The following is a 26344-nucleotide window of genomic DNA, read 5'->3' on the forward strand; positions in this document are numbered from 1 at the left end:
GAGGAAGATTAGCCCTGAGCTAACGTCTGCTGCTAAGCCTCCTCTACTTTATATGTGGGACGCCTGCCACAGCATGGCTTATCAAGAGGTGAGTAGGTCTGCACCCAGGATCGGAACCGGGGAACCACAGGCCACGGAATTGGAACACGCGAACTTAACCGCTGTGCCACCGGGCTGGCCCCTATTGTCATTTTAAAGTAATGCCTTATTATGGTGTAGAAAAGACATTTGCATAAATTTTTATGCCAAAGCTATCTAATAACATTTGGTTTTGTGGCCACTCTAGTGCATCATGTGGTAGAAACATTTAAGCAGCACTGTCTTCCCATGAAAAACCTTGCTAAGTCCTTCCTTGGCAGAAAGTTCTAGCAGAGAAAACATGGGAGAATAGCCATCTTTGCGTCGGGGTGGAGAAGAAGTTCAGAAACAGAAAGGAAAGTCCCAAAGGAAGAGAGGAAGGCCTCCAGATACAAGAAGCCGTGTGTGAAACAGGGAAACAGACGCAAGGACCAGACAGTGGCGCCCTGGGCGACGCAGGGACAGGCCGGCCTCCTCCCCGGGCTCCTGCCATGAAAGCGGCCTGGCCACACTGGCGGCCTCACGTTTCAACACAGAGCAGCAGGTGCTTTGTTCTGAAACATAACAGAGTTGGTATTTCCTCTCTACCAGGCGGTTCTGTCGAAGGGCTGAGGGAAGCATTCCGCTGCACCACGCCAGTCCCAAGTGGCCTTCCAGCCGTGAGCCGCACCAGCTCAGCGCAGGCAGCCCGCGGCCAGGCCTCTCTGCTCCTCCGGGCACCTCCCCTGCCGGCCACGGGCCAGGCCAGCCCCGCGCTTCGAGAGAAGCCAGGAGATTACTTCCCTTACGGCACGAAACTGGATTTGCCAGTAGAAAATCTCATTAGGATAAATATTGTTTTACTCTTATCAATTCTCTGCCAAGCTGCTTGCTTTATTCTTTCAGCCACAAGATAGAATTCCTTTTAAAATAAAGTTAAAAGACTGTCCCAGAAAGCTGATACACAGACAGCTGTATAAACAAAAAGCTCCAGACAGGATAACAGTAGGAGAAGCTACGTGTCAAGATTCCGCATCTGTCTGTCGACCAACGAGGATGACATCCCACAATTTGAAAAATCAGAAATCCAAGGCTCGAGCCAGATGTCTACAACGCAATGACAGATGCTCCCACGTATAAAAATAACTGTGCACCAATAATGGGTATAGAAATATTAGGCGCCATGTAGAACAGGTGGGGTTTGGTTAAATTTATTTTTCAGTATCTCAGTGAACGTTTGGAAAACTGCTCCTTCGTGAGTGAGCGTTCTGCGTATTTCATTTCCTGTTGACAGGCCCGAAGCCTTGCTTCCTCAGCTGGTAGAGATATTAACCCTCTAGGGCTTCCAACAGCAAAACCAAAAGAGCGGGCATGAAATATGTAAATATGGGTGAAGAGAAAAGCAACGAGATTTTGCTTCATGTTGTTTAAGTACGAGGGTCCGTGGGTGGGGCTGGTTGTAGAGGAAAAGTGCAAACCTGGCTTCATCCAGTTTTTAATCTTTCTGAGCCTCAATTTCTCCAAATGTAAAATGGAAATGTAATAACACCAGCTCACGGGGCTGCAGTAAAACTTCAATCCAACAGTGTTGGTAAACCGCCCAGGCCAGAGCCCAGCACACAGTAGGCGCTCAGTAGAGTCAGCTGTCTCCCTTCCCTCTGCCGTGGGTGTGATCCGGGCACGTGGACATTGTTAGTTGTCTGCCCAGCAGTCATCTCTCCTTTCTTGGCTTCCTGGATTTTCATTTGGGTGGCGACACACCCCCCAGACTGCCACCTGACCCAGAGGAAGGCCACTTCCTCTCCCCTTGCTGGACCTCAGTTCCAGTGTGGGCTCTGGGTTGTGTTAGACCAAACAGCCCATTTTTTCCCCTGGGCCAGAGTCACTGGTTCCTGTGGCCGCAGCAGCCCCATCAGAGCGACTCTCAGGAGTCTTGGCATGCTGAGGCAAGAGCGCCCTGTGCGTATGGACAAGGAAGCCCGAGGCCTTGATGCTGCTGAGAGCCGCCTCATGCTGCGAGGGAAACCAGCCCAGGGGTAGCAGAGTTAGGCAAAAGCTGGTCTCCAATGACTTGCTGGAACAACCAGTGCTGAAGCTTATATGACGTCTACACTTCAGTGACCAAAGCTCATAAATCTCCTTTATAATTTCAGGACTTTCAATTGAATTTTCAATAACTTACTCTATTAAAAAAAAAAAAAACCACCTAATTGATACTCCAAGAAGTTAGATACGTCCTCATTTCTCAGTAAGAAAACCTGCAACCCAAAGCTCAAAAGGGCCACAAAGGAAGAGGCTAAAAATTCTCAAAGACATCATCTTTAGACCTTCTATGTTATAGCTAAATGAGGGGTCTCCATAACGTCCACCATATCTTTCCTTATGTTGCTGATTAGGTCATATTGTCATGCACCAGAATTACCCTCTACCATAACTGTTCCTGATATAAAAGAAAGGTTTCACTTAGCTATTCTAAAATGAGAAGAAATTAGTTCTATCAAATAAACCAACCTGGCAGGTTAACTTCCTTATTTATTTCTGCATACATTTTGTAGATCATTTATCCTGGTACATTCACTGGGAAAAATCAGGTCATTCAAAATCAGGTGTTCATGGGAATGTCAGCTATGGTGGTGATGAGCAACTGGTAACACCTGCTTTGAGAATTTTCTAGGCCAAAATTATCTTGACCATTGCTATAGACTGAATGTTTGCATCCCTCCAAAATTCATATGTTGAAATCTAATTCCCAATGTGATGGCATCAGGAGGGGGCCTTTGGGAGGTGAGTAGATCATGAGGGTGAAGCCCTCATGAATGGGATTAGTGCCCCTATAACACAGACCCCCACAGAGCTCCCTCACCCCTTTTGCCATGTGAGGACGCAGTGAGAAGATGGCCATCTAGGGACCAGGAAGGGGGCTCTCACCAGACATCAAATCTGCCAGTGCCTTTTTTTTAATGCTTTTTTGGTGAGGAAGATTGGCCCAGAGCTAACATCTGTTGCGAATCTTCCTCTTTTTTTTTTTCTCCCCAAAGCCCCAATACATAGTTGTATATCCTACTAGTAAGTCCTTCCAGTTCTTCTATGTAGGATGCTGCCTCAGCATGGCGTGATGAGCAGTGCTTGGTCCGCGCCCAGGATCCAAACTGGCAAACCCAGGGCCGCCAAAGCAAAGCACACGAAAGCAACCACCCGGCCAGCCCCTGCCAGACCTTTATTTTGGACTTCCCAGCCTCCAGACTATGAGAAATGAATGTTTGCTGTTTCAGCCAGCTATTGGATTTTCGGATTTTTGATAAATGTCTATAGTATTTTTGCAGCTTAGAAAGACTGAGACAGCCATGTTCTATGATAAAATTTGTGGGGCTTAATTGACAAGAGCAAAACTTTAAAAATTGCCATGTAAGGAAAGAGAATCCTTTCTCAAATTTTAATGATTTCATTTGTGTCAGAGAGCTATCCCACATCAGAAGACCTATGTCAAACTATAAAAATCGTCTTTTCTAAGATTGACCAGTAATGTTGTCAAGGGCCCCCAGGATGCTAACTTAGAGGGCAGTTTCCTGTAATTCATGGACGGTACAACTTTTGGCGTCACGGATGAAGATATAATTTAGGTATCTAGGAAATTTGCACTACCCTGGAATTTTAGTTCACTTAGATTTGTTTGTTTGTTTAACTTTGTTCATATGTTGCCTTCTTGTCAAAACTTAAGCCAATGCATTTCTTTACTTTCATTTTGAATGTTTTTAAGTGAACTGGAAGTCACTGCACTTTTCACAAATCCTATAGAACTTGGCATATACGAGACCAGCCCTGTACTCTGTCACCTTTAATTACTACCGTTTAGTATCAACCAAACACAGGCATTACAAACTGATTTCCTGCTAAAACACCAGGTTTTAGTAGGAAATAGTAGAGATCATGTTTCGATTCTGTTGAAGGAAGAGGTGTGATTTTATGAGCCATGTTCCACATAATGATTTCTTGGAGAGTGTCAGCAGGCAGCAGTGGTATAGCTGAGGAGCTGGGGGCGGTGATAAAAGGATTACAGGGACATAACGAGGACAGAGCAGTCTTGAAAGATGAGAATGCTATGTCATTGCCTTAGGCCAGTCGCTGGCCATTCTTATCTAAATGTAAAAGGAACAATCCTCTCTTACTAGGATGAAAGAGCGCCTGTCTGGTGTAGGAAGGAATGGTTCAAAAAGCATACAGCATCACATAGCCTCCCGCTCTGTAGGGGGAGCTGAACAAGGCCCGCGCCGTCCCGAGAACAGCCTGTGTCTGTCTGTTCAGGAGACGCCCCAGCAAGTCCAGGCTCTTACTCCAGACAGTTGTTCTTGTTTACAAGTTCTGCAAATGGCGTTTCAGCTTCTGGAGTTTGATTCCGTTTGAGATGAGGTGAAAGATGGAGGGGGCGGGAGGCATCCCAGGGACCGGTGGGGAGAAGCCGCAGAACTCAGACAAGTCCAAACAGATAGTCTCGCACCCCAACCTGCACCCGCTTACTCTGGCGTGCTGGGGGTTGCGCTAGGGATGGCCGAACCTTTGTACCAGTCCCACCTAGGCTTCAGAACCCAGGGGTAATTTCCAACCACCATTTTTGTTCAGGGCCTTGGACTTTAGGTAAAAGTGAGGCTGAAAGTGTCCCATTTCAGTAACCTATTCCACATTTCAGAATAAGATTCTGGGATCACATCTGGGCAATATGGAAGGTTCAGTTCAAACTGTCTCGGGTTAGGGACAACCAGCATATGCAGAGCAGAGAGGGCGGATGTGTGCCCTTTGGGGACCCTTCTCTCTGGGGGGCTGCAGGGTGAGGACAGGGCATAGTCCTTGGAGACAAAAAGCTCCATTCTGGGGTCAGAGTTTTGAACAAGGTTCAACTTCTCCAGATCGGAGAGGCTTTACTGACTTGGCTCAGTGACGTGTCCCTTTCTAGTCTCTTGAATCTGGTCTCTTCTGATCCAGAAAGCTTATTCCTTGTAAACTATCTGGTGAAGACCACTCTTGCTCTAACAGGTCAGACACAGACGCAAGCCCTTTTTTGGCTCTTTTTTCAAAGTCATCAACTCACATTTCCCAAGTAATTCACACACATCGTGAACTACTGTCATCGGCGTATTAAATTCAAAGGGATGGATGTAACCACACACAAAACATCACATGTTCACAGATACACGATAGGATCAATTAAGTAAATGTTCTGTGATTTTTCTGTCCCCAACCCACCTTCTCCCACAATGGATGAGGCACAAAGCCTTCCAAGATGACCAGTCGCAGAACTTTGAAGCTAGAAGTGGCCTTCTAGAGCAGCTGCTGAGAACCTGACCAAGGTGAAAGCTAACAAAAAGGGGCGCCTTCTGCTCACCCCAATTGCATGCTAATCAATTGCAAACACGCCAGCGGTTGAGAAAGGAAAATTTATACAATTAGCTAGCATAATCGGAAGATGGCGGACTAGTGTCCGAAAGAACCACCTTCCAATCCTACAGAACCTTGAGGCAGTTTATGGAGGGGAGATGGGCAGGGAAAGAGAGGGTTTAGGGATGTCGACCATCCGCTGTGACAAACTGCAAGGTGCCACGTTCTCTCTCTCTTCTATCATTTGTGATGGGTAGCAATGCAGGATTTTTCTTTCTGGAGGTCGTCATGTTCCTGGGCAGCTCAGAGAACAAAGCCATTGTCTTATCACAGCTCGCGGATACACGTAAGCAAGAGTCACAGAACTAGCAGTCATGTCTTTTGTAAAAGCAAGAAGTGCTTGGTCACCTAGGCTGCGTGCAGGCGAGAAGGTATTCACACAGACTAGTGAGTCAGGGTCCTGGTTACAGTGTTGCTTCCTTTCCTAAGATGGCTTCGCTCGTGCTAACTTAAGATCTAGCTGTTACAAAGCAGCTATCTTTCTGAGCCTCAGGTTCTTCATCAACAAAATGGGGATTAAAATATTACCCGCTGAAACAGTTATTATGAAGATTGCCTATGTGCTCAATTAAGATCAACCTGCTCGTTTGTGTTGAAGAAACTGAGATCCAGCAAAGCTGAAGGATATGTCCAAGTGAGTGACAGTGATGGGACGAGCACCAAGGTCTCCTGTGTCTTGCTGTGAGCTCTGTAAGGCAGGTGGGGCCAGGCTTTCTCCAGACAGCCAGCACACCTCCAAGGCTAAACAGGGCCTCACTCCGTGTATGGTGTGAGTTTCCATTCCTGTGGGAAAGAAGAGTCCTCTATCTGCAGACACTGAGCTAGCCCTGAGAGAGTACTCTCCACAGCCAAGAAGACACAGGACTGATAAAGGTCCAAGAGGGAACCTCTGAGCCACAAAGAGGCACGATTATAAACCACCACAAGCTTCTGAAGGTAAACAAGTAAATAAACAGCTGAAGTTAGATAACTAACAAACAGCTGGTTTGGAGTAAAAACTGTGCCCAGATCTAGACTTAGTTACAACCAGTGTTTGCAGCTCCTCTGATGAGACCAAGTCCTTGCATTCTGCCAGCGTCCCCGCCTCCACCATGCTGCTCTCCTCTGAAGAAAGGAAGGATCTGAGGGCAGTCAGGTTGAACCACACGAATGACGCTGTCAACAGTCAACCCCTCTTGACCTCTGAAAATGCACCTTTCGTCTGGTTCAACCTAATATTTGTGAGTCAACTCGTAACACGTTAGTGTGTAAAGTGGTGCCTCCACCTGTTAGGGAATCGTCTTTCTTTTTTCATTCTTACGTTATAAAAGTATGATGCATATTTTCAGGGAACTTGGAAGATCTAGAACAAGATGACATACAGCCCCACTCTACAGCAGTCCCCCGTTACCCTTGGGGGACACGTTCCAAGACCCCCAGTGGATGCCTGAAACTGTGGGTAGTACCGAACCCTAAATGTACCATGTTTTTTTCCTATACATGCATACCTGTGGTAAAGTTTAATTTATAAATTAGGCACAGGAAGAGATTAACAACAGTAACTAACAAAATAGAGTGATTACAACAATGTACTGTAATAAAAGTTACCACAGATCTCAGCAACCTCAGTATACAATTTTTTTTTCCTTTCCTTATTCAGTCAAGAACTTTCACCTTTTCACTTAAAGGAAGCACTTCACGACTTCCCTTTGGTGTATCTGAATTGCCAGCATCATTACTTTTGCGATTTGAGGCCATTATTAAGTAAAATAAGGGTGACTTGAACACCAGCACTGTGATACCGTGACAGTTGATCTGATAACCGAGACAGCTCCTAAGTGACTACCAGGCGGGGAGCATGTACAGTGTGGACACACTGGACAAAGGGATGATTCATGTCCAGGGCAGGATGGAGTAAGACAGTGTGAGATTTCATCACGCTGCTCAGCATGGCACACAATTTAAAACTTAGAAATTGTTTATTTCTGGAATTTTCCATTTAATATTTTTGGACTGCAGCTGACCATGGGTAACTGAAACCACAGAAAGTGAAACCATGGATAAGAGGTGACCACTGTATAGCACAATTTTTATTTGTGTACTCACTCTCAGCATTTTGTTAGCATATCTGAAATATTTATAATTGTTAATAATGTACAAGCTTTTAATTATGCCTTAAAAAAATGAACTCCTAGCCTGTTTCCTTATCTGGAGTAAGAGGAAACTGAACTGGATTATCTCTCAGGTTTCTTTTGTTTTTATCATTCAGTTTCTCTGTAGATGACCTATATTGCTGAAAGAAGACTGTCACCTTTTTTTTGGTAACTAAAATGTTAGAATCTGAGCCTATTTGAGAAGAAACAACGAGGGCCACATCCTGCCTACTTGTTACTCAGTTTGTTACTCTTTTAGATTCACAAATTGGTCTACACACATTATCTCCTGTAAGCTTTACGAGAATTCCCAGGATCAACATCATCCTCACTTTACAAATGGGGAAATGGGCCACTCAGAGGCACAAGCGACCTGCAGCATTTCTAGAGGCCAGCTGTGGCTGAGGGTACGGGGAATGAGCGAGAGCTGACGGAACGATTATTTCAACCTGGAAAGGAGGGCAGAGGCTGACGAAGTTCTTCAATAGTTTAGACAGTGTTTCTCAAACCTTCAGCTTTGAGAGCTGATGAAAATAATACAAAGGACCAGCCTCAGTGCAGCGGGCTGGGACTGGGACCTCTGCATTTTCATCGAATTCCGATTCATACCAAAGAGTGTGTGTGTGTGTGCACATGCATGCATGTCATGGTGACTATTTGCATATGTACTAAAGCAAATAACTAAAAGGTTGAATTATAGTATGAAGCATTTAGATTAGACGAAAGAGCAGAAGAGGAAATGTGGGGGGAAGTTCACACTCCCTGAAATGGCTTACTTGGGAATAGCAGTGGTTCTCAAACTTTACTCTGTGCCACAAGTGCTTGGAGGGCTGGTAAACAGGCTGCTTTCTTTTAGTAGGTCTGGAGTAAGGCCCTAGGATTCGCGTTTCTAACCAGTTCCCAGGGGCTGCCCCTGCTGCTGGTCCAGGGCCACACTTTGGGACCATCAGTGTAGGCAGGCACAGTGGTTCTAAACCCTGGCTGCACAGTAGAATTATCTGGGATGAGTTTTTAAAGTATTGATGCGGGGCCCCACCCCAGAGACTCTGATACAACAGAACTTCGTTGAAGCCCGTATAGCGTGGTTTTCAAAGCTCCCCAGGGAACGTAAGGTTCAGGCCGGGCTGAGAACCCCTGCGGATCCGGCTTCTCCTTCAGTCCAGTCGGGGGCTGCCGGTTTAATCACGTTCCTCTGCGTGTCCTCCCCCAGAGGCAGGTGAAGGCAGTGCACTCGGTGGCCCTCCTCCTGTCCTCTTCCCCACCCGGAACCCATGCTCTCACTAGGATGCTTTGAAAACGTGTTTCCACCAGACACCAGCAGACCACCACCTTCCGGACTCAGTTGATTTTTTTCTTTCGACAATGCTGCCCCCTAGTGGTCTTAAACAGTAGAATCGCGTAAAAACCCACCTCAGCCATCAGGGCGGCGATTTCCTGCTAGAGCTGAACAACTTGGGGAATTTTTCTCTGACATTAAAAAAAAAATAAACAAATTCAATATGCGTCAAAACCATGCCACGTGAATCTCTGACGGGCCTCTCGGGCCTCCCGCAGTTTCTCCAGGCTTTCTCCTGAGTGCTCCTTTCCGCATTCCACCAAGCCCTTCCGTGCAGTCAGAAGCCCAGCGAGTCAGAGAGCGGGAAATTACCAGCAACTGGAGTCCCCGGGGCATTGCAGTGTCCCGCGCAGGCTCTTCCCGTCCGAACGACTTGTTCTCACCGTTTCCTCACTTCTCACACTCGCCTCTTTCACTTGAATGATGGTTTATTGAGAATAGAATTCATCCTCCCATGATGAGCTCTACAAACCTCCCTGGGTCCCACCATCTCCGTGGAGTGACCTTTGCACCGCACAGGTGCTTCGCTCTGTCTCGTTTATAAAGTCTCCCTTCTTCCTCAAGCCTCCAGCCCGGATCATGAGTAACTCCCTCTTTCTAGCTCACTCACAGGGTCACAGGCTTGCTCTTACCTCTCCCATCTCTAACATCAAACTCTCCTTTGGCCCTAAGGACCCTTCAGCTACTGCCCTATCTCTCTGCCCCGTTCACTTCCAAACTCGAGTCTGCCCAGGTTGTCTCCAATTGTCTCTAAAGGCTTCCCGACCCAGGCGTTCTTCCCTCTGCTCCAGCCGGGCCTCGGTCCCGTGGCACCTCCGACACTGAAACTGCTCTTCTCATGGTCTGCTGGGACTCCCAGACACGTGGCCCACTCCAGTGGACGCGCTTTGTGCCCTCCAGTGCTCACGGTGTTGCAGTCTGGGCACGCTCCTCCTCGCCGCCCTCCCTGCTCTTGCTTCTGAAGCCTCCCGCGCCCCTGGGCTCCTTCCTGCCCGTCTGGCTGCTGCCGACCCAGAAGCCTGCAGTGTCCTCTCTCCAAGGCCGGGGCTGGCTTGGAGAACCTCTCTTTTCTCTCTGCAGACTCCCCTTATATAGTCTCATCCACTTCTGCGAACTTAAGTACAATCAGTAGTCTCGTGACATTAATATATTAATATTAGGTTGCTCCCCGTGTCACTTCTCCACCTCTCTCTCCTCCCCATCTCCCCTTTGTATCTCACAGGCATCTCCATTTTTTGCATGTCCAAGGAGGAACTCTTGGTTTCCCTCCCCAAACCTGCTCCTCCCTGCCTCCCTCCCCTCTGGGAACAGCCAGGTCTCTGGGAGGGAGCCTGACTCCTCCCTGCCCCTTACCTACCACTCCCAGTCCACCTGCAAATCGTATGGAGCCGACCTCCAAAATACATTTGGAATCTATCCACGTCTCTGTCTTTACTACCAGCACCCTGTTCCAGGCTGCCTCATCTGCCTGGAATACCACAATTCCTTCCTAAAGACCTCCCTGCTTCCTGCCTCCTCTCCCTCTCCACCCACTCTCACAGCACAGTCAAATCAGAGACAGTGCTGTGGAATGTAGCTGTACCCTGTCATTCCCTTATCTAAGAAATCTTAATGACTTCCCATTAAAGTTTTATTTTTTTTGAGGAAGATTAGCCCTGAGCTAACTGCTGCCAATCTTCCTCCTTTTGCTGAGAAAGACTGGCCCTGAGCTAACATCCGTGCCCATCTTCCTCTACTTTTTATATGTGGGACGCCTACCACAGCATGGCTTGCCAAGCAGTGCCATGTCCACACCTGGGATCTGAACCGGCGAACCCTGGGCCGCTGAGAAGTGGAACATGCGAACTTAACCGCTGCACCACCAGGCCGGGCCCCCCAATAAACTTTGAACTTTGAATAGTATATGAACAACTGGTTTGCGCTCAGCCAACTTCACCCGTACCTCTGGCCTCCTTCTTTATTAGGCTGCTGCCACAATGGCTTCCTTCTGATTGCTGGAACTCACTAAGCTCTACCTGCCTCAGGGCCTTTATACATGCTGTTCCATCTGCCTAGAATGCGCTTTCCCTGTTCTTCACATGGCATGCTCCTTTTTACTTTTTAGATCTAAACACTGACCTAACTAAATAGGTCTTCCCTCTCATTTCCTATCTCAGCCCCCTATTTGTTTTCTTCACAACACTTCACATTTTATTCTTACTTGTCTACGTCTCCATCTTCTCCACTCAACTCCAAACTCCCTGAGCTCAGAAGCTTTGTATCTGTTTTATTCACAGATGAACCCAGCCACTGGCACAGTGCCTGGCAAATATTCGGCTTGTGTGTGTTGAATGAAGGTACAGGAAGAGTCACAACCTCCACTCCACCTCAAGTGCTCTTGTCGAGGCTCAGTGACATCCACGTGGCTGGGCCACTGGACAGTGTTCTTTGCTCATCTTACTTGATTGCAGAGTAGAGATGGGGGAGTGTCTTGGGTTCAGTTTATTCTCTGTTAACCTTGTCAGCATTTCCCAACATGCTTGATTCATCACCACACCCCCAGCACCCCGCACACAAACGCTTCCTAAACACTGTTGACCGGATGAAGCCCTCAGCCCTGAGTGAAACAGGATGTGAAGGAAACGGAGCTGGTGGCCTGATGCAGATGTCCGAGAGAACTTCTGGGCAGAAATTTAAATAATGGCTTCCAACTTGCAGAAATGTTGATCGTAGGCACTCATTTCCACTTGTATAATAAAAGAAAAAAGTGTTTCATATAACTTTTCGTACCTCATCTTTTTCATAAAGGGAGAATGAACTTCATAGTTTTAGTTTCTGAGTAATAATCCAATATTTGGGCGTCTTTCTCCAAGAAAGAAAAATATTTTGCTTATAAGCCAAATTCTACCTCTGTTGGGCAGGCAAGGGTGAGTAAAAGCATTCTCTTCTTCCAACAAAGAAGCTGAGGGCCACTTAAAGTGGCTTACACAAGCCAAACAAGCAGGCAGGCTAAGCCCTAACCCTGCTGTGTCATTCCAAATCCCGTCCCCTAGCCGTGTGGACACTGCCTGCCCCTGAGAAACAATTAAGAATACATCTGCCTCCATTCGACTTTGAGACAAAGATTTGATTCTTCTGAAGGACATTTACCCACAGGTGTCAGTGGGACGTAGAGAAGCTGGAGGCCTGCAACCCCTGGAAGCTGTCAGATGGCCTGGCCTCCTAGGTGCTTAGCTGACCTGCTTTGCAGAAGAAATCCAACCGTGTCTGCGACTTGTCACTCAATTGACTTGAGGCTCTCTGTGCTCCCTGGTTCTGCATGACATCTGGCTGGTGCCAAGAGGGTTAGCTCAGCTCCACCCTTCTGGGGAAGAGATTCATTTTCCTGTTTAGGAAACATGATGTCAGGCTGAAAGAGGCAAGTGAGTAGCCGGGTGTGGCCACGAGCAGGCCCTGGTGAAATCCATTACGTGGTGTCTTAGAATAAAGCTTGGTTCAAAGTGGTCAAGGACAGGGTGTGCCACTGTGGGCTGGGAGCCACTGTGGCTTCAGCTGTTTGCTCAGCATTTAATATGTTTATCTTTCTGCTAAACACATTGTCGTTGAGTCATCTCTGTTAATCAGCCGCCCTGTGTGAGGCCCAGCTCAGCAAATCCAACACACAAAGACAGGCCTTCTATCCTCAACAACCTTACATGCTACAAAGTCAAAATAAATGCTTTCTCTCACTTCTTACTTTAGGGAGCAAGGTCCCCAGGCTCTGAAAGAGGTTAATACTGTATTCTTTTTCAGGCCAGGAACCACGAAGCAATAAAAGTCAAGGAAGAACCTAAAGTGGTCAGCATGTTTTTAATATCATTTAGTATTTTTGCTGCAAACTGAAAATGGAAAGTCTGTTTACCCAAAAGTACCATCAGCCTCCAAACCATCCATATTTCATGTTAGACTATTATGCTGTCACCAATGTCAAAGCAATTACGTTAGTCGAACAAATAATTGCATTAAATTTCTAAATTCTAGGCAGAAAATAAGACCACGTAACTTGAGAAAGTAGAGAAACTCAGGAAATGCTGTCTGTTTGGCCTTCCACAGAAATAGTTCGTGCCATGACGCATGTGATAAACCAAGGGATGGCCATGTACTGGGGAACCTCGCGGTGGAGTGCCATGGAGATCATGGTAAATGTATCGCTATTTTCAAACGGCCATTGAGCACCTGTTGTTGTTTCTCAGATACCACGTGTAAATTGCAAGATGTTTTGCAAACTTTCCTCACAACCACTAAGGCTCTGGAATTCCATGATCAACCCATCATTATAGAGATGGATACGGGGGCTGGATCTCATCAGCTCGCAGTACAGGGGGTGCAGGTCTCCAATAGGAATCACGTTTCAGCACGTTCTTTGGTGGCAAGAGGGTAAAGTGAATTTCCCAGCCAATGAGATATATGAACATGGGATACATGAAGAGAATATTCTAGTTTTCTCCTTAAACTGGATTAACTATGCTGTTTATAACATGCTAGTGAGAGATTATTTCTATATATTAGTCTAAGTTTTATTTCTTTAGGAACCTAAAAATAGTCAAACTACATTTTCTTTATAACAGTCCACAATTCACACTTTGACTAATTTGCCCTGGACTTTACTCAGTCCAAACCCTCCCAAAGAATGATGAAGAATTCCCACACTTGGTATTGCTCTTAGTGAAACTGATGGTCATAACTTCGCTTATTATTTGCATCCTACATGTTTGTTGGTTGTACTGATTTCACTAAAATGAAAATTTTTCATGCGTATGAACCCCAGGGCAGCCTTATTTCTCCTCAGTATAAATTCACTTGCAATCTTCTTTCTCCCTAGGAAGCCTATTCCGTAGCAAGACAGTTCAATATGATCCCACCCGTCTGTGAACAAGCTGAGTACCATCTTTTCCAGAGGGAGAAAGTGGAGGTTCAGCTCCCAGAGCTCTACCATAAGATAGGTAATCTTCACAATCAAATGTACCGATTATTCTTAACCATAGGAGCATCAGCGATCCGGGAAACAGTGTTATGAAATGCCTTCCTAATGTCCCTAATTAACGTAGGGATTGGAAGAACTCTGCCTTCCAGAGACTGGAGAAGAATCGAATGTGCCTGTATGCATCTGCACGGTCCCACTGATGAAAGCCAAGCAGAGCTGTAAATTGTGACTGGCATGTACTCAGTAGGGGTTCAAAGAATGTGCATAGAACGAAGGGAGGAGACAGTGAATAAACTCATTTTTCATAAGGTGCTTGCTCTAGCCAAAGCATGCATCTCCCAGTGGATTAGGGTGCCTTTCCAAAAGATTACAGACATATACATCTATCTCCTGCTCTGTGCCTGGAACTGAGTCAGGGAGAATTGAAGATCGACTGACAAGCCAGGCGTGACGTGTGTGTGTAGGTAGACATAATGGTTTCAAAGAGAGGGAAGAAATAGATAGGCAACATATATGCAAGAATTCTGGACATCAGAAAAACATGAATGAGCCACATTTTCAGGCTTATTCACCAAAACAGTTTCCAGAGATAACTTTCTTCCTAAGAAATAGAGGTTCACCTGAGCAGAAAATGCTGGGTAAGGGCAGAAGGAAAAAAGAATTCAACACCAACAATGACAACAGTTATTATGGCTGTCACCCACTGCGTGGGCTGGGCACCAGCCCTCATACCCGTGCTCTGGATGGGCACTATTTGGGAACCGAGTGGACCAGCGAAGCGCTGAATTTCTGTGCAAGTAGAAGTGTTTGTGTCCAAGTATAAAAAGAAATGTGAATTGGGGACTTCAGGAAATCATGGATGAGCCACATTTTCAGGCTTGTGTATATGGTCCACTCCCTATAACCAACAGTACATTTTAACTCATTAATAAAAATGAAGCACAATTTGTGAATGCCCAAATTTTAATGAAAAGATGTACGCTGGTATTAACTCATTTATCTGGCCAGGTTTTTCCATAACTAACCAAGTCCATTTAAACACCCCCACACCTAATCCCAGTTTGTACAAGCAACTTTTTACATTTTTTTCTTCTGTAGGAGTTGGAGCAATGACATGGTCTCCTCTTGCCTGTGGGATCATCTCAGGAAAATATGGAAACGGGGTGCCTGAAAGTTCCAGGGCTTCACTGAAGGTATTTTCCTCCACCTCTAGGAAAGAGTCGGGACGGGAGCGAGGCTGGGAAGCGGGAAGGAAGATTAAAGGGAACAGCTCTGCAGCAGCCTGTGGCTTCGGGCTCAGCAGAGTGTGGCCGTGGCCTTGCCCTGGCCGGTGTCCTCTGGCAGGCTCCTGAGCCCTCCAGAGGTTTCTCCTCCCGGCCAGGCGTCAGTCAGTCCTTCATAATCGGCGGCAGGGAATCTTCTCTGGGGACTGGCGGGAAATACCCAGTGACCTGCTTGGACTCGTAGGGCTCAAATCCCTACACTATTATTTATTCTTCCATTAAAGACGGCATTTCATTCCTTCTTTGAAACTAACGCAACATAAAATGACTGTTTTATGTAAAAGGATTTAATTTTACCTTTCTTGACAAAACAAAATTTAAGCCATAGAAGTTTAATCCATGTCGGGCAAACCACTTCTATCTGAGCACAGTTTGAGGCTGGCTGGTGCTTTTACTGTGTGGGGTGGGCATGGGGAGGAGGGTTGGCGAGGCAGATCAGAGCCCAGCCTCTGTCCCTGGGGCTCAAGGCGGCGTTCAGAGAGGGCCTCGGCCACTGAGTCCTGTAGCTCACATTCTTCTCTGGAGCATGAAGATGTTCAAGGTCAGTGACCCAAAGTTACCTCCATCCAGAGCATCTTGATGAATAATTTATTGGAGAGCACTCCAAACATCTCTCCTTATTAATAACTTGTCTGTTGTTAAAAACTTGAGAGAATGTGTAGTAACATTAGAATCACAAGTCACTCTGTAATCAAGGGAGAGAGACTAGAGGCATGTTTCAAATTCACGCCAGGCAAAGGCCGCTGAGGACACAGAAGTCTGACCTGGCCTCTTGCGCCCTCAGTGCAGTCAGCGAGAGGACCCTCCAGGAGGCGCCCACTGCCCACATCTGCCGGGTGTGGCTGGGACCGCCCTGGGCTCCCTAGTCAGAACCTTCTCAGGATCTGGGTCTGTCACTTTCCTTTCCCCCTGTAACAGTTGATCTATTAGCCTTTTTGTTTTCTAAAATGATATAATAGAAATATCTCCTAAAACCTGGTGACATTGTTCTGTTTCTAGTTTTGCATTATCACACAATATAATTACCCTAAAATATTAAACATGGTCTTGCTTCTGAAAAATTGAAGATTATTCTGAACCAGGTCTGAATAAGTCACCAAGGAAAAATGAAAAGCATCTTAGGGAAGAATGTATAAAAGGAGGAAGGCAAGAAGAGGGGAACGAAGGAAGGGAAGCGTTGGCCATGGTGATTGTCCTGTGCATCTTCTGCGGGCCAGGCTCGGAGCAAAGTGTCTTTATCGTCTCCTTTGATCCTCACAAAGACAAGCAGATACAGATGGCTTTTGGTCAGTTGTAGGTAAGCATGTGCCTCGCAATCTTTCAAAGACTTTCTGAAAAACTCAAAGTACTTCCATATATGCCGAGATTTCTTCTCAGACTGTCCTTATAAGAGGGTAAGCCTTTTCCAGAGGCAGAAACTGAGCACAAAGAGATTAGACAATAATCCAAGAGCATAAACTCACAACAGAGAAAGTTGGTATTAGAACCCAGGTCCCCTGGGTCTCAGTTTATCTCCGCAAACACACTTTTGTCTTGCTTCAAACCTAGGCTTTTAGTGGAGGAAAAAGCAGCTACCCTGTATTTGGAGTGTATGGTTGGCTGCCCTCCATCACTGTTTGGGAAAAGCTCACAAACAGCTGAAAAAACTTTCACAAATGCACCAACAAAAGAAGAAAGTAAAAAAAGGGAGATGCAAAATATTTGAAGGTGGCTAAACCCAAAAGCAACTCAGAAAATATTTCTGCTGTTAATTTTTATAAAGTCAACTCACCATCTACTGAAACATCCTTAACAATAAACATTAAGGGCTCTCAACATGTGAAAGGCGGCCAGTCAGGGACGCCCTTCCTAAGTCGTCAGCCTGAGTGTTTTCCAGGCTAATCTGTGTGTACTTAGAAAAGCCACTTGAGCAGAGGAACCAAAGGAAAAACAAAGCAAAGGTCAGGGCAACTTTAAGAATGAATGAGCACCCTAACAGTAAAGAAAAAAATTTTAAGATAGAGAGCTAGGCAAGTACGCAGATAAATAAGTTGGCAACTTTCACCCCTCCCAAAACAGAATAAATGGTTGGGGTTTCACATTGGCTGTTGCAAGTTATACTAATAAAGATGGTAATGCTTTGTGTCTGTTGTAAATATTGAACTGTATTTGAAGGACAAATTAAGCCAATGTGAAAAATACCTATCCTGTAGAAAGTGGTATTCCCCGGGAGGGTTCCTGGGAGCCTGCATCTGGCCTACCACGGTAATGATGACTTCTAAATCAGTGTCATCAGCTCTGGCTTCACTGCCGAGCTAAACACCACTACTTCTTCCTATGTATCAGGCATCTCCAAACGGCTGCCCCATGGGCACTAGTGATGCCTACTGGAATCTCTCCTCACTCCCCAGAACCTGCCCTTCCTTCTTGGTTAACATTCCTCCACCCCTCCATCTGGTCAACCCAGTCAGCAGCCAAGACATTATCCCAGACCGCCTCCTCTCCTCCCTCACTCTTGTCCAGCAGGGCACCAAATCCTCCAGTCCACATGCTGACCCTCTCAGGTCCATCCCCTGCACTGCCCTTGTTCACATCCTCGTCATTGCTTACCCGGTTTGCTGTAGGAACCTCCCAACTGGACTGATTTTTCCCCCTTTTCTCAACTACCCACTACTGTGATCAACTATCTTTGTAAAAGATAAAACTGACCATATCATAACCCCACTTCAAATCCTTTAATGACTTTCCAATCATTGCTTATAGGACAAAACCCAAACCCCACAGAAAAACATCCAAGGAAATACCCTTGGGATCTAACCTGAGCCCACTTTTCCATTCTTGTTTCTCTCCATATCGTATTACTTCATTTTCCACCCAAATGCACTGTACTCTCTTTTGCCTCCCAGAAACGCCCTTCTTTTCATTCTGTTGTAGAAGCTCTCCTCATCTCGAAAGACAAAGTTTGGTTGTCTTCACCTCTGCGAAGTCCGTTCTCACTTTATAAAACTGAGTTATTTCCGCCTTCCTCCATTATTCCATAACCACTTCTTACAGAGTCTTAGAATTCTCTGGTTGCAAGCAATACAACTTAATTCAAACTAATTTAATCAAAGAAGGGGGACACATAGGCCCTCCTTGGGAAGGATGGAGTGGGGATGGCCTCAGGGGCGACTCCATCCAGAGACTCACACTTTGTCAGGACTCTCCTTCTCCCCTATTTCTCTCTGCATGTGGGTGTCACTTTCTCCTACTGCAAATGGGTCTCTCCGTTTAGGCAGCTTATGTCCTTAAAGGCATGTAACCTGTGAGAAAAGAGATCTCTTCATCAGCTTCGGTCTAGAGAAGACGGGCCAAGCTTGGGTCATGTGTCAACCTGTTAGACCAATGACAGTGGCCAACAGGATAAGATGCTGTGATCAGCTCATGTAATGCAGCTCACCTTTCTAAAAGGAGGCAGTACCAACATGGCTTCTGAGGAGATCACTGAAGGGGGTACCCCAACTGCAAAACACTTCTCAAGTTACCGGACGATGTGTGAATACCTCTAGAACAGAAACTGAAACTGACTCATGAACTCATTACAGAGCCTGGCACATAATAGCTACTCAATAAATGTCTATTTAATGAATGCAATAGCCATAACAGAAGATCAACAAAGTCTGATCAAGAGACAGGTGTGTAGCTTTTAAACAGAAATTTTAAAAAGAAATGAAAAGTGCAATGAAATTTATGGGCAGCACTTCCCTGTTGTTAGCAATCACAAAACTATGTACCCCTCCGTCACAGGAAACATGCAAACCTAGATGAGTCAAAGTCAGGGGAGAGGGCGGTGCAAGTACACCAGGAGTGCACGTGAGGAAACTAAGAGTATTGCACATTATAGTGTAATTTCAGAGGGAAAGTTTTCAGCTCCAGCATTTTGCCCACAGATTTCAACCTCAATAGTGAAGACTCTGCTGCTCTTTTGAGCCGAAGCCTTTGGTGTTTAAATAGTAATAGTCAATGATCTTGGATGTTAAATTATTCTCAACAAGGTCTAGAGATGAAATGTGCCTGATTCTGGCCATGGCTTTATAGTTGCTGCCTGGGTTCCAATCTAGGACTACCAGCCAACTGAGGGCTTAGGGGCCAGTCTCATAGACTATTCCCACACCAGTATCATTACCTATACAACGGGGTCACCTAGATAATGGTCACAGCATTGGAAGATGGCAAAGAAATAGGCGTTAGGAAAATTTAGGCAATTTTATGACTTATGCATAAAGGTAATAGCCCACTAACCTGGGGAGAGAAGCTCATCCAATTGTTCCTTTGGCGAATATTTACTGAGTAGCTGCTCAGTGCTGGGCCCTGTGCTGAGTGCTGAGGATACAGGCGGGAATGGGACAGTCTTATCCCTCGGGGAGTAACTCAGGGACTTGCTAGAGAGACAGACACATGAGAGGGGGAATTCTGAAACATCGTGGAGTCACATGGGACAGTCAGCAAAATTGTACCGGATTAGAAGGGGTGTCCACACTCAATCTGAAAATTGAAGAGATTTATCTTCACCCTGTGGAGCCCTGATTTCCTGGACTCCTTCCTCACCACCCCCTCCTCTGTGCCAACCACTGTGTCAGGACTGGAGATGTTGAGACAAACGAGAAGCCATCCCTGCCTTCCACTTAGTTAGAAAGAAAGATCACCACATAATCAAACCACTGCAGTGCAACGGGGTGAGCCATACAAGAGGGCTGGAAGAGGAAATGTCATCTTTTTCTTTTTTTTTTTTTGAGGAAGATTAGCCCTGAGCTAACATCTGCTGCCAATCCTCCTCTTTTTGCTGAGGAAGACTGGCCCTGAGCTAATATCTGTGCCCATCTTCCTCTACTTTATATGTAGGACGCCTGCCACAGCATGGCCTTCTGAGCAGTGCCATGTCTGCACCCGGGATCCAAACCAGTGAACCCCAGGCCGCCGAAGCGGAACGTGTGCACTTAACCACTGCACCACCAGGCCAGCCCCATGGAAATGTGATCTTTTGACTCATGGATTATGGCCCACGGCCAACAAGCTGGGTTTATTTTTGTGCACAATCACATCCACCACCAATTTTCTTACAAAAGACATTGGCTCACTTCCATATTTAATTAACATTTTAATCAAGCTTCATCTCCTCCCTAAGCTAACATTTTCCCACTTGTAAAGCAGTTAAAGCTATTTATTTCCAAAATACTTTTGTTTCTTTTGGTATGAGGAAAGCAGTATAAATACCATGCATCTACTTTTTAAAAACCCTAACCTGTTTATGTTTTCCACTGATTAAAGCAACAATGAGATTTATAGTGGAGGGAGTGGGGAAAGAGGGACTCAATAAATAGAATGTTTGATGTTTGTTACTTTTAGAAGTCTGTTGCTCAATATGTGCATCACACACATACACATACGCATACATATAACTTATAACCTAATCCTAAGAGTAAAAACGCATTGCACGTAACAAGATTTCAAAAATGGAGTTTCACAAGATTGATACATAAATCAGCCATTCTTTATGTGTGTGGTATATATGGACACCTCAGGAACTCTCCCAGTTATAATAAAAAGCAATTGTTCAAAAAGCACTTGGCTTTTGGTTTTCAACCTCTTTTTCTTTTTCATTTGAATAACATTCAGAGATACTGGTCCCCTGACAGATGTTAGGAAACTCAAGTGAGGACTGGTGATGTTTTTCCCATTGAGGACAGCAAAAGTAAGTTCAGGGCTCTCTGATGGACCCCGCCCGCTTGTCTGGGCAGGAGGGCTGCTGGGCCCCCATCACAGTACTCGTTGTTCATGATTGTCCACCTCATCACCACTGGCACCCCTCCTGCTGGAAGAAGCTGAGCTTTCCCAGAGCTGAGGCCGGGCAACTCTTGGCCGTCTCCCTAAGCAAACTCCCAAGTGAGAAGCCAGACCATAAGCCTGGGAGATCTGGGAGGCGAACTGAACTGGGGCAGCTCGACCTTTCTCTTTTTCTCATCTGCAAAACCATTCCAAAAGTTATAATAAAACATAATGTGGTTACCCTTTTCTTTGGAAATACTGTTTTACACTAGTGAAAAAATACTTAAAAAACACAAGCCAGCAGCCCATTGAAATCATGTGGCTGGAGCATCCGCTGCCTTTGGGAAAGTAGAAGCACCGGTGGCAATTAGGTCGCCAATCCAAACGGAGAAAGTCTGCTCTGCCCACAGTGGGGTGGTTGTTATTATTTTCACTAAAACAGACTAACAGAGTCTTACTAATCTTCTTTTCCTCTGGGTGTTGCTGCTTGTGCCAGCTTTGTATGGAAGAGTCTATTCCTCATTTCATAGTAAGAGCAGAACCTTCTGGAAAGTAGGGTATTGAGAAGTTCTAAAAGATTTTTCTCCTTATATTTATGAAATGAGGCTCACTTTATAGTCTACAAATCAGAGTCAGTCTCCTCTCATAGGTTTTCAAGAAAAGTTTCCCATTTTGAGTTTCCTCGCCTTTTTAAGTTTCAATTATTATACAAAAGGTAATACACATTTGGGAAAGTCTTTCTCCACTTTAAAATCTAAACACGTACGTGGTGCCTTTCAGTTATACCATGTCTGCTTCTGGGAAGGAGCTGAGAAAGCTAACAATAAAGCCCCACTGTAAGAACGTGAGTCGAGGAGAGACTGAAGACAAGAGGGAGGCAGATGGTTATAACGAGGACATAAGATAATGCCTTCAAGTAGAAAGCTTGGCGCCCAGCTTTCCTGACAAAAAGGAAACATCACAGACTTTGGTGAAATGTAAATTTTTTTTTCGTTCTTGCTACATTCCAAAATTTCTGTGGCACTAAGAACTGCCATTTCCTCCACTTCGAGGACTAGATATAATCGATTATATGTTAGCACTTTAACAAGTTTTGTGCATGTTGATGGATTTTAATGGTGAATATTAGTCAAAATCAATCTGTTTTGAACCAATAAACAAGGAGCGAGACCATGGGGAATATTTCTGGGTGTGAAGGCACAGGCGCCCTTGTCACCAGGACACACAAAGGTCAGAGTCAAGAAGATTCAAAAATTCACCGTAAGATTCTTATATTTTATTGCATTAATAATCTTTGACATCAAACACTTAGCAGGCATTAACATGTCAATATTCTTCTTATTCCTAGTGCTACCAGTGGTTGAAGGAAAGAATCGTAAGTGAAGAAGGGAGGAAACAGCAAAACAAGCTGAAAGATCTGTGCCCGATTGCTGAGCGTCTGGGGTGCACGCTGCCTCAGCTGGCCGTGGGTGAGGAAATCACTGGGGGATGTGCTCCGTGGACCACAGGGAAGATGGTCCACCCACATCATTTTATCTTGATAAAATACTGTAGGGGCAGGCTGAAGCATAAGCTCCTGGTTGATACTATCTAAAATGAGGTTTTCACAGTTCCCCAGAATTTTCTATGTGCTAAAACACATTTTTCACTTCCTTCCCCTGTCCCTTGTAACAGTTTAAACAAGAACACGTCAGTGAAACTGCTCACATCCTCACCGTGTCAGGCGTGAGCCCTCTGAACCGTGTAGTGACATCCATTTCTCTGGCTCAATTTTCCATCTCTGGAAGCTCAGGCGGGGGTGGTGAGAGGCTGAGGAGCAGAGCAGGACAGAGGCCCGTAGGGACAGCTGATCCTAGATGAGCAGCTTCACCCCGAGACATCCGGGGACCCCGAAAATTGCTCTTCTATCTTTGTGGAGTCAATCATAGGTCATGGTCACTGATAACAACTGAAAGGCACAGCCACCAGCATGTCCGATAGAAATCTGATGTGAACCACGTATTTAACTTTAAATTCTCTAGTGGCAAATTTAAAAAAGTAAAAAGAAAGTAGGTGAAATTAATTTAATAATGGATTTTACTTAACCAGTATAGCCAAAATATTATCATTTTAACATGCAATATAAGAAGTTATTGAGATATTTTACAGTCTTTCTTAAGTCTTAGAAATCCAGGATGTATTTTATACCTATAGCACATCTCAATTCAGGCTAAACGCAGCTCATTTGTTCCATAGCCACTCACGTGGCCAGTGGTTAGGCCTTGGACAGAAAAGCATTTAGACTTGTGGCACCCTTGCTGGGGGCTATTTGCCAGGCTCTGTGATAAGCACTTTATTCATTGCCTAGTCTCCTTAACGGTCAGAAAATCCTATGAGGTATATACTTTTACTAGCCCTAACTTACAGATGTTAATGGAGCATTTGCTATTATCTTTACTTTACAAATGAAGAAACTGAGGATAAAGAATTTATGTGGTAGCCATGGGAAAAGAATAAGATGGGTGTTGATTCTACAAAATACTCCTAAGGCTTAAGAAATAACAGGAATTGGGACAAATCAGATACAGTGACCCAATGAAATAAAAAGCTCAAAATAAGTTCAATGCAACTAAAATAATTGAATAGAATATTTGCTATTGCTTGACCTATCTGAGGTTGCAAGGCAGGAAAATGGTAGCTGCAGGTGACCGTTACAGAAAGATGCAAATAGGAGGTGGTTTTTAGGGGGGAAACCATTTATCTAAGTATGTATATGACTGTTGCTTTAATCCTTTCTTCCAAAAAGCAAAAAGTCAAGTATCTTTAACGTGATTAGTTAGCATCTCTCCAGCTTTAACGAGCGCAGTGAAAAGTATTAGTTATTTGACCATCAGCAAGTCATCTAACCTGATAGCAATCTCTCAATTGTAAAATGGGTATAATAATACACACCTTACAAACTTGCTAAGTGAAAGGAAATTATATATGTAAAGCAAAGAGGTGGTGTTCAGTAAGTGGTAAGGACGCTAATGAAGATGGTGATGTTTTTCCAAAGAATGAGACACCCCAGACCTGAGTCTGTCCACTCCTAGCCATGGCATGTGGTCAGATAATAGGCATAAAGAGAAACATCTGTTCTTGAAATGCAGTCATAAATATGGTTTTTAGGTGGTAATGTGAAAGTGAGTATTGAGTTTAGCTGTGACAGAGATAGAAGAATACTGTATTTTGGGGTTTTTTTTTTTGAGAAAGATTAGCCCTGAGCTAACATCTGCCGCCAATCCTCCTCTTTTTGCTGAGGAAAACTGGCCCTGAGCTCACATCCGTGCCCATCTTCCTCCACTTTACACGTGGGACGCCTACCACAGCATGGCTTGCCAAGCAGTGCCATGTCCGCACCCGGGATCTGAACCAGAAGGTGTGAACTTATAACCGCGGCGCCACTGGGCCGGCCCCGAATATTCTATTTCTAAAGAGGAAATCTTTACAAAATTTAGACTTTCACTGGATATTAGATATACCTGAAAGACCCTCTTTACAGAGTCTGAGTTTAAATTAAAACATGCTGTGTTGCTCCTTTCCCTCCCTCTGTGCCCCCAGATGTCTTGTCATGTTTTTCTTTCTTTATAAACAAGTAGTTTTGTTTTTAACCACAGAACTCTCAAACCAAGACGGAAATTATTTCCAGGCATATTACCTTTGATCTGTTAGAAGCGTGGAGGGGAGGTCCTCTCGCAGGAAACAAACTCCTTGAGCCCAGCTGTGTGGGGGTTCCCATGTCACACGCCTGCACAGAGTCAGCATTCACACTTTGCCCCAAACAGGCACTCCAGCGTGCCTGCTGCTGACACCTGGTTAGATGTCAATCATGTAGTATCGTCTGCATGTGTTACCTGTGCTGTCGGCTAGCTCTGCCCAGTGGCTTCTCCTACACCCCGCAGCCCACAGTGGGAATCAGCTGTTGCTGACATCAGGTCATTTATGGGCAGTAATTTTCCCAGTGCCTGCTTTTCCCTCAGAACTTCCACTATGCCAAAAAGAGTTCTAAGTGTGAAGCAGAAAATAATGTGGCCAAAAAACAAAAAGCCCTGAATCACTTGGCTTGTCGCCTTTTAGAGCATTATTTTGCCCATGTGGAAAGACTTAGTGATTGCCTTAAAAGGCCTGAGCACAGTAACAGCTTAAGAGTACCAGTTGACAGCAGGGCCTGAGCAAGTAGGGCAGAAGAGGTGCTGGGGACATCCATCAATCGCTCCTGCCTTGTTCATTCAACAAACAGTTAATAAGCACCTACTATGTGCAGATACTGGGCTGGGTGCAGAGCATCCAGCTGCAATAACACACATCCCACAGCCTGGTGGGCAAGTCAAAAAAATACACAGATAATTTTAACACAGTGCTATAGTAAAATAATTGGGAAGGGCATAGAGGGTTTTGGAAGTAAAGTATAGGAAGTCCCAACCCAGCCTGGGATGTAGGAAGGACTTGGGGAGAAGGCGGTACCCATGAGAAATCTCAAATGATGAGGAGATATTACTGAAGCAAAGGAAGGGAGGAGGCAGAGGGACATTCCAGGCCAAGGGACAGCTAGAGCCGAGGGCTGGAGGAGGAAAGCAGCACGACGTTTGGGGAGGGAGAGGGTTTACAAACAGCTCAGCGCTCCTGAAGCACAAAGTTCAAGGCAGGGAGTGAGGAGAGGGGAAGCTGGAGAGGCTCTCCAGTGAGGGTCGCAGGGTGAGAAGTGGGAGCTTCGTGTTACAGGACAGTGATGGCATCAGACACACGTTGAAGAATGTTTAACCAGGCAAGTGACACAATCAGATGTGCATCTGGAAGCACTGCTGCTGGACATGTCAAAGTTGTGTGCCGAGGCAGGACAATCCAAGCAAGAGGTCGGAAAACCAGCTGTGCAGGAGAGAGATGGTGAGGGCCCGAGCGAGGGCAGCGGACAGCTGAACCGGAGCGGTGATTCTCACAGGGTGGTCTCCACATCCACACAATAGAACACTAATTGGCAATAAAAGAAACAATATACTGACACTTGCTATAACACGCATAAACCTCATGAACATTATGCCCAGTGAAAGAAGTCAGACACAGAAGACTCATATTGTACGATTCCATCTAGATGAAATGTCCAGAAATGCTAAGTCTATTAAGGCACAAAATAGGTTAGTGATTTCCTGGGATTGGGGTTAGAAATGGGATAACCGTAAATGGCATGAAGGATCTTATTGGGTTGATGGCAGTGTTCTAAAACTGGATTTAAAAATGGTGATGGTTGCACACTTGACAAATTATGAAAAATTATTGAATTGTACACTTAAAATGGGTAAATTTTACCTCAGTGAAGTTATTTACTATAAAAAAAGCCTGGTCCTCTGGATCCACAGCATCAGCA

At 45.3% G+C, this 26344-nt stretch overlaps 1 protein-coding gene and 1 long non-coding RNA gene across 6 annotated transcripts in view; one reads left to right on the top strand and one right to left on the bottom strand.

The window, feature by feature from the left end:
- Positions 1-26344, top strand: part of KCNAB1 (potassium voltage-gated channel subfamily A regulatory beta subunit 1) — a 365135-nt gene that overhangs the window by 330188 nt on the left and 8603 nt on the right. For 4 of the 5 annotated variants that reach the window (XM_008513588.2, XM_070582162.1, XM_008513589.2 and 1 more), the window contains 4 exons: positions 13027-13112; positions 13796-13916; positions 14996-15090; positions 22313-22433. In XM_008513588.2, coding sequence (XP_008511810.1) covers positions 13027-13112; positions 13796-13916; positions 14996-15090; positions 22313-22433 — 423 coding nt within the window. Of the gene's footprint in view, positions 1-13026; positions 13113-13795; positions 13917-14995; positions 15091-22312; positions 22682-26344 lie in introns of those variants that run through there. The other variant, XM_070582161.1, reaches the window with a different exon arrangement.
- Positions 22226-24887, bottom strand: LOC103546759 (uncharacterized). Its single transcript, XR_543754.2, has 2 exons — positions 24641-24887; positions 22226-22981 (listed from the first exon to the last, which is right to left on the bottom strand). It is a non-coding gene; the product is annotated as an uncharacterized lncRNA (long non-coding RNA).

The sequence above is a fragment of the Equus przewalskii genome, chromosome 18, assembly GCF_037783145.1.
Source record: "Equus przewalskii isolate Varuska chromosome 18, EquPr2, whole genome shotgun sequence".
Taxonomy (NCBI): Eukaryota; Metazoa; Chordata; class Mammalia; order Perissodactyla; family Equidae; genus Equus; species Equus przewalskii.